At 45.2% G+C, this 8,814-nt stretch overlaps 1 protein-coding gene across 1 annotated transcript; it reads right to left on the bottom strand.

The window, feature by feature from the left end:
- Positions 1-661: 661 nt before the first annotated feature.
- Positions 662-8,284, bottom strand: LOC310830403 (vomeronasal type-2 receptor 116-like; the record flags this gene model as incomplete). Its single annotated transcript, XM_083710189.1, has 4 exons — positions 662-1,813; positions 3,938-4,064; positions 4,985-5,194; positions 8,027-8,284. 4 exons carry the CDS (start codon positions 8,282-8,284, stop codon positions 912-914), a joined length of 1,497 nt encoding a protein of 498 aa, XP_083566315.1. The 3' UTR covers positions 662-911.
- Between the last annotated feature and the right edge of the window lie 530 nt (positions 8,285-8,814).

Raw genomic sequence — 8,814 nt, 5'->3', positions numbered from 1 at the left:
GGGGTGTTGATGCTGAGAGCTCTTCCATCTTAGCTAGGGTTGCCACATGTCCTGTGTAATACAGGATTGTCCCATATTGCAATGTAAAATGCTAAGTCCTATATTGATGCAGTTTTGTCCTGCATTGATGCAGTTTTGTCCTGTATTGATGCAATTTTGTCCTGTATTTCAGGTCTCCCCCCCCCCCCGCCCCGTGCCAAGTTAGGGATCCTCTCCAAATGCAGGTGTTTGAAAGGGTGTGTGAAAGGTCATGTATTTAAGCTCTAGGGAGCCAAGCACAGACAGTGTTGCAAATTCGTGTGTGTATGTATGTGACAAATTCTAGAGGTGCCATCCTGTTAGAATGCCACAGACTGTAATGGGTTGCTTTGAAGTCACTTCAGCACAAAATGGAAGCAATAATAATTGTTAATTATTAGGGTTGCATACATCTGGAATTTCCCAGACATAGCCAGGATTCAGCTGTCAGAAACTGTTTGGGCAGGAATTGTCGAGATGTCCAGGAAAATCCAGACATATGGCAACCTGTGTTGGTAGTGTAGATTTGGGCGAATTTCCATCCAATTTTGTCTCCAGTCCTGCTCACCACTGATGAGTGGCCCCCATGAAGGAGAGGAAATGAGGGAATATGGCCCTCCTCCATTGTGCTTTCAAGTTAGCTTATGAAGGTTAGCTGACAATAAACTGAATAATACCAAATTTGAGAGGGCACCATTGGCTCCCTTGGTCTGCCTTAGATTGCTAAAAAGTGAAAACTTCTGGTACCAGATGAGGAAAGCCATCAAAGACTGCCTAATAGGGGCTCTAGTCTGGGGCACCTTCTCTTGGTGCTGTGCCTAACTACAGTGTTTTTTCATCATGCTTCTTTCTGTGTGAGGACATGACAAGAGACAGGTGGCACTTCAGGACATTTATTTATTTCTCTTTATTATCTGTTCTTTGTTGTTCAGCTCAGGCCTCATCATAATGACAAAGCATTTGGGGAAAAAGATACAGCTCAGCAATCCAGCCCCAGAGGCCAAAATGGAGAAGATCTCTACTGCCACCATGTATTTCCCCTTAGTGCTCAGGTAGGTTGGAACAAAGGATACCCAAACACTGCAGAACACCAACATGCTGAAGGTGATAAACTTGGCTTCGTTGAAAGCATCTGGAAGCTTCCTGGCTAGGAAAGCCAAAGTGAAGCTGACGACAGCTAGCAAACCCATAAAAGCCAGTAGACAGTAGAAGAAGGTGGCATAGCCTTCATTACATTCCACTATGACCTCACCTGCCAATGAGTGCATGTCAAAATCTGGGAAGGGGGGAGCCGATCCCAGCCATGCTGTCGAAATGCCAACTTGAACAAGGGAGCAACAAAGAATAATGGAAGTTGCTAGCCTTTTCCCCACCCATTTGCTCATCCTGGAACCTGGTTTAGTGGCCAAGAAGGCCAGAAGCACTGTCATGGTTTTGGCCAAGACAGACGAAACAGCCACAGAGAAGGTGATGCTGAATGATGTTTGCCTGAGCATGCAAATCACTTTCCCAGGTTGGCCAATGAACAGCAGCGGACAGAGGAAACAGAGCAGGAGGGAGACGAGGAGAGTGTAGCTGAGGCTCCGGTTATTGGCTTTGACAATGGGTGTGTCCCGGTGTTTAATAAAAGTTCCCAACACTAAGGAAGTTACCAGGGAAAAAGCGATGGCAAACAAAGCCACGCTGATCCCTAAAGGTTCTTCGTAAGAGAGGAAACTTACAATCTTAGGGGTGCATCGATTTTGAGCCTCGTTTGGATGCTGATCTTCAGAGCACTGGAAGCAAGAGTCCGTGTCTGAGAAAAGGAGGAGTTGAAAAGTCTCAGTGACAATTCATATATTTACATCTTTGTAGAGGTGACCAGGGACTTCCCTGGTTGTTACAAACATAGCTGTAGGGTGACTGGGATAGGGTGGGAATTCCTGCCTTCCTGCTAACTTGATAGATACCTTGTTAAATCCAGCAGGATAACCGATGCCAGAAGAACTATCCAATTGCCGGTGGTGTGCTTACATTGGTTGATTTGTAAAATCCATATAGAAAGAAATCTCGAAGTGGTTTACATGAAATATAATCAGGATGAGGATGAAGGAAGTCATATTAAAATACAATAAAATAAAACTTCTTAAATGAAAACAGAAAACCAATATTTACCTTAGATTTCAAAAAAAAGTTTGAAAAGAAGGAATCTGACTCCAGGAAAGCCTATGTAAGAATATGTGCTTTCAAAGAGGTATTTAAAGCTGGTTACTGTAGCTGCCTCTCAAACCACTCAGGGGAGGGTACAAGGGTGGGTGCTGCCACCAAGAAAGTCCACTTCTGTGTTGCCACCAAGCAGAGCTGGCCCAGCCATTAGGCAGGGTGAGGCCGCTGCATCTGGTGTTAGAAGACCCCCAGGTGGCACTTCTATGGGTGCCCCACTTGCCTCGCTGCCTTTGCTAGCAGTGGATAACGCTACCACCATTGGTGCAGATTTTGGGCCAGATTGCATCCATTTGGGATCTCACGCAAACCGGTGCTGCCTGGAAGGGCACACAGCAGCAGTAGAGTGGGCAGTGTTGGCAGCACTTCCCGCTTCACCTCTAATAATAATAATAATAATAAATTTTATTTATATCCCGCCCTCCCCAGCCGAAGCCGGACTCAGGGCGGCTAACAATAATCAAATAATCAAACAATCAAATAATCACACATTCAAAATATTCATTATAAAAATTAATTAAAATCAAATTAATGGCAACCGATTAAGCAATATTCTGTGCAGGTTGCCAGAGGAGGGAGTCAGGCTGCGCACTGACCAAAGGCCTGGTGGAACAAGATGTCAGGTCCCGCAGGGCCCTAGTCTCTTGTGACAGAGCGTTCCACCAGATTGGAGCCGCAGCCGAGAAGGCCCTGGCTCTAGTTGAGGCCAGCCTAACCTCTCTGAGGCCTGGGACCTTGAGGATGTTATTATTTGCAGACCGTAGGTTTCTCTGTGGGGCATACCAGGAGAGGCGGTCCCGTAGGTACGAGGGTCCTAGGCCATATAGGGCTTTAAAGGTTAAAACCAGCACCTTAAACCTGATCCTGTACTCCACCGGGAGCCAGTGCAGCTGGTATAGTGCTGGGTGAATGTGATCTCGCAGCGAAGACCCCATAAGGAGTCTCACCACGGCATTCTGCACCCGCTGGAGTTTCTGGGTCAGTCTCAAGGGCAGCCCCACGTAGAGCGAGTTACAATAATCCAGTCTGGAGGTGACCGTCGCATGGATCACAGTGGTTAGGTCAGGGCGAGAGAGATAAGGGGCCAACTGCTTAGCTTGGCGGAGATGAAAAAATGCCGCCTTTGTTATAGCTGTAATCTGTGCCTCCATAGAGAGGGAGGTATCGAAGATTACACCCAAACTCTTAACGGACGGTGCTGGCACTAATTGCACCCCCGCAAGAGATGGGAGTTGCCCCCTCAATCCCATATCGTCCCGGCCCAGCCAGAGGACCTCTGTCTTCGAAGGATTTAACTCTAGTGGCAAAAGAGGACACTATGCCCCAACCACCAAGTGACAATCAGCTGCTTGTGGAATAGCCAGCATGGTTTCCTTTGAAGATCTTAAGGCTGAACTCCGTCTGACTGGCCCTTTAGGTGTTGTTGGACTACAACACCCATCACCCCTGGCCATTGGCTGTGCTGGCTGGGCCAGATGGGAGTTGGAGTCCAGGAGGATCTGGAGAGCCACAGGTTCCCCATCCCTGCCTTACCACATGTCTTCTCACGATGATGATTCTGATTTGACAGGTGGGAATTCTGAGGTTGAGGAACAGTGGCTCTCTCTATCCAGAGGTGAGATCTGAGTGCCTGTTCAAAGTTCAACTCTCATTTCTCTGGACATCTTTGGTTCTCACTTTTCATTTGCTTGAGAATACCGTGCTCTTTGTCCCTTACCCTCCAGAGCTGAAATCTTCCCTTCTTGGCATGGAGAACAGGTGTAGCAGCAAGATGGTGCACCCTCCTTTGTGATCTTCTGATAACCAGGCTGGCAGCAGTCATTGCACAATGAGGCAGGGGGCACCTGTCCATAAACGACAAAAGACTGGGGGAAATGGTATTTTGTTTTCACCAGCTGGTGTTTATTGTTTTTTTTTTTTTAAAAAAAAAAAAACATTTTTATTAAAGATTTCTTGGTTTATAAAAGTATATGCAGTTTCTCTTTTTTCAAGTTACATTTTTTACAGATCAGTTTCGTTTGCTGAGACATTAGTGGTACATTAGGAAGAAAAGGGGGAAAGGGGTGGAGTGGGGAATGGTGGGTGGGGTGGGGTGGGGTGGCAATGCTTCTATTCTACTTAGTGTATGTGTGGGGTTTTGTGTCAGTGTCGCTTCCGTGGGTCCTTTTTGCTATTCGCTTGTATTCCTTTGGTGGTTAGACAGGTTAAGCAAGTGAATTGCTGCTATTAAATGGTTGGCAGGTCAAATGGTTATTTCCCCACTCCTAGCAGGCCAAATGGGACAGGGTGACTGTCCATCTGTCAATCAAATGTGGGTGCGACTGTCCACCTGTCAATCATCTAACATCATAGCGATATCAGATGCTGATGGTGCTTTTCGGGACACACGGATGTTTGAAACCCTTTTGCAAACAGCCTCACCCTGCTCGTTTAAACCTCCTAATTATTCTTTCTAATCCTTATTACCTTGTAGTTCTCTTCATGATCATCACCGCTAGTTGCCAGCACAACATTCTGTGCTACTTAATTAAGAAACAAACAAACATACAAACAAACAAAATTTACCTGGCAAAGGATGAATAAATGCTTCATTTCACTCACTTTAAAACTGTTGTCCACCCATTTTACGCTGTAATTCTCTACTCACTGACCTGAGAATGAACCCCATTGAACTTGGGCTTAAATCTGAATAGATTCATAGATTGTGCTGCTGGTGGATAACCTTTCTTTTCATATTAGAGAGGGAGTGTAGCTATTGTCTTACTTTGGTGAATTCTCCATGCCACTGGATTTTTTCCTCATCAATGGTGAACAATTTCTCTGAAGGAGCCTGAGGATCCAGACTTCCTACTTTGATCCTGACATAGGATTGATTTGGGAAAGTGATCAAGTTGGTAACATCAAAACCAGCTTCTAATTCTCCACGTTCATTAAATCTGATTTCATCTCCAGCACTGTTGTTGAATGCGATCCTCTGAAGAAACGAGTGGAGCTTCGCATGAGAGAATTGAAGAACCTTTTAAGTCTTGGAATACACTCAATAATATATTTCCCCCCAGTTAATTTTGTAACATGGCACGCTAGTCATAGGGATGGGGAATTCAGTTTAATTTGGGTTTTAATGTGAACCTCCCTAAATCACACTTCCTAAAATAACATGTACAGTGGACGCTTGGGTTGCGAACGTGATCCATGTGGAATGCATGTTCACAACCTGCAGTGTCTGCAACCCACAGCGGCGTGTCTGCGCATGTGCATGTTGCAATTCGGCATATCTGCGCATGCACAAAGCACAATTTAGCGCTTCTGCGCATGCACGACTGCCGAAACCCGGAAGTAACCTGTTCCAGTACTTCTGGGTTTCAGCGGTCCACAATCCGAAGATACGCAACCGGAAGCATCTGTAACCCAAGGTATGACTGTAATTCGAAACACAGCTTTTCTTCTAAATTTGCTCTTCATTGACTTTTGCAATGCGGTTCCTCCCATAATGTACATTAGGGGAAAGTATGTGCAAAAATGAATATATTTGTGTACATTACATACAGAATGTATTCTGTCAGGGGAAATCATTTGCAAAAAAAGGGGGGAGATGCATGCTATAATGCTGATTAACTTTCATGAAGACTTTTTTATTATTGCAAACTTATGGTGAATGGAACTTAAGACTGGGAAAATGTGCATCTGAGAAAAGGTGAAATTGATGGATTCTGCCATCCCTAAGCTGAACATTTCACACCAAACCACATGACATTCAGGGACACTGGGGAGACATTACCTTCCAGGGTTCCATATTTAGATGTCTCAGGCTACCTTCATATTTCATTGCTCTGTGACTGGATCTAGATCTGTACATATTATGTATGGCATGTGCCAGGGCATAGACTGCATTGTAGATACTGTAGCTGTGGCCAGTCATGCTCATTTCAAAATAAGGTGCAGGAAGATTCTCCAGACTCTCTTCTCCGGTACATGTGTCAGTGATGTTTGGTGACTCAGAGGAGTTTGAAACAGAGCAAATAAATGCTTGTTCCCATAGATCCTTGATAAAACCATCTCCGTATGCATAATAAGGGTTTGCACCCTGAACAAATTCTTGGAAACCTTGAACGTCCATAGAGTGAATTGTGAAGGAGATTGAACCATGGAACATTTGCATATCAAGAAACCTTTGGAAAGGACTAAATGTGAAATCGATTTGGGCTGTTGTAATCCACACCTTTCCTGCAGAATACATCTCTACAGAATCAGGACGTATTAGAGGAATGAACTCCATTGTCAACCACACAATAGTTGCCACCCCCTGCATGGTTGTAGATTCTCCATATACAACAATAGCATTGGCTTTGCTTTTCATGAAAAGTGGGGTATCATTAAGAATGTGCTCGAAAATTTTTGGTATGCTGGCCACCCTCATATTCTTTTTAATTCTTTCTGTGAAGGCCAGACAGATTCTTAAATGGGAAAGAACTGGTTCCAAAGCATCCAAGAAATGTTCTCCACTGTCATCATCTATAGTGATGAGACCTACCCATCTCCACCCAAAATGCAAAAGTAGGTGGGCAATTCCCTGATATTGAAGTGCTTCATTGGGAGCCATGAGGTAAAAGGAAGGAAAATGAGATTCGCTACTCACTCCTGGTTCAAATGAGCCATATGACAGCTGGGCAGGGAGGGCACGGGAGATGACAGAAATTTCAGAGGTGAAATAGAAGAAACACCTCATCACATATTATACTTTTAATTATATATTTATTCTTATTACTCTAGTTTTTAAATAGAGCCATAAAATGATGGTGGAGGCTCTATTTTGGTGATGACAAAATGGCTGCATTCACACACAGGAAGGAAATATTACCAGGCTTGGAGAGACTCTGTCAGGAGTGCTTGCAGGAGCCAGGCCCTGTGACTAGTAGGGCCTTGCAGGACTGGGGCCTTCCTGAGTTTGGCCTGGAAGGGCAAGGCACAGCTGCACAGGTGAGGCTTGACAGAAGACTCATAGCACCTCGTGGCAAGGGCTGGGAGGGGCCTATAAGACAAGCATTTCCCTCTGGCTGTTTGCCACAGCAACACACTACCCACCTAGCTGTGCTTCGGCTTCCTGACTCCTGGTTTCCTGATTCGTGGACTCTTGGCTTCCTGACCTCTGGACTGCTGACCCTGGACTGCAGATTCCTGCTTCTCGACCTCTACCCTGGTCCCGACGTACCAAACCGGGACTCCGGTGGCCTGTAACCTGGACCGTGACAGAGGAGCTTACCATGTTCTGGTTCCCACATTGTTCCAGGAGTTGCAGAGCAGAACGCATACAACCCTGGAATTATTATTATCTGTTATACATACTCTAGAGCAGTGTTTCCCAACCTTGGGCCTCCAGCTGTTTTTTGAACTACAATTCCCATCATCCCTGACCACTGGTCTTGCTAGCTAGGGATGATGGGAGTTGTAGTCCAAAAACAGCTGGAGGCCCAAGGTTGGGAAACACTGCTCTAGAGTAAGCATGCATACTGCAGCCTAAGTTAACATCAGGGCAGCAAATTTCAGTTTGCCATGAACCTCTGTCAGATAAAGCAGGCAAGACAGTTTTGTGGGATGAATATGAATATTAAACAGGCAGCCTTGAGATCCCCTTTATAAAGAAACATATGCTCAAAGCTCCATTTTGTACCTCTCTGCAAATATCTCATTTTTTCTCAAACCCCACCCAGCATTATTCTTCCTCCTGCTTCTAATTAATGAGCATGCTACCAGAAAGAAAAGGGAAGGATATGAGATCAGGGGAAATCCCCACAGGCGAATGCCCTACCTGGGGGATCTTGTAAAGGCTCAAGACCTTTGCCATGTGTGCGGTCGTAGCAGAGCTAAGTCCTCCGATGACGGCCACAAGCTTTTTCTGGATGCCACAGTTATAGTTCGGGAAGAACTGGAGTGAGTTGCAGAGCAGGTCCAACGTGGCCCGGTAGGTATTCCTTGCAATGGAATTGCTGTCATAGATGTGGAATCCAAGAGTGACATTAAGCAAGATGCTGGGATTTTCATTGATCTCTTCTACAGCAAAAACCATGGCCAGGATGTGCTGGTAGAACTTTGTCACCACTCTGTAAATAAAGCCATACAATAATTCACCATGGTACCACAGAAATGGTTCGTTGTGCCTCTAATACACCCTTTGCCAGCCTGATGCCCTCTGGATTTTTTGGACTACAGCTCCCATCAGCCTCACATAGTATGGTCAGTGGACAAGGATGGTGGCAGTTGAGGTCTGGAGGGCACCAGGTTGGGGAAGGGTGCTGTAAGAGATTCAGATGCCTGAACCTAAGGAGGTGATGAAATGTAGGAGCATCGTTGAAAATGAGGGAAAGTGACAATGGTCATCTCCTGCTCAGTTATGCCCATATAGTTGCATAGTGTGTGCCGTACTGTGTGCTTTGGTGCAGTAAGAAATGACAAATATTATTTATAGTGGAGTTTGCTTAAAAATAATAATCCCTGCCTCCTTCTCCTTATTTTGAGATTTGCCAAGACTGCACCCCTAAATGGGAAGAATCCCAAAACATGTGTTGCATTCAAAAAGTCCACTCCCTAACATCTCCA

Source organism: Podarcis gaigeae, assembly GCF_964106915.1.
Source record: "Podarcis gaigeae genome assembly, chromosome: 13".
Taxonomy (NCBI): Eukaryota; Metazoa; Chordata; class Lepidosauria; order Squamata; family Lacertidae; genus Podarcis; species Podarcis gaigeae.
This window is presented reverse-complemented; position numbering and strand designations above follow the sequence as displayed.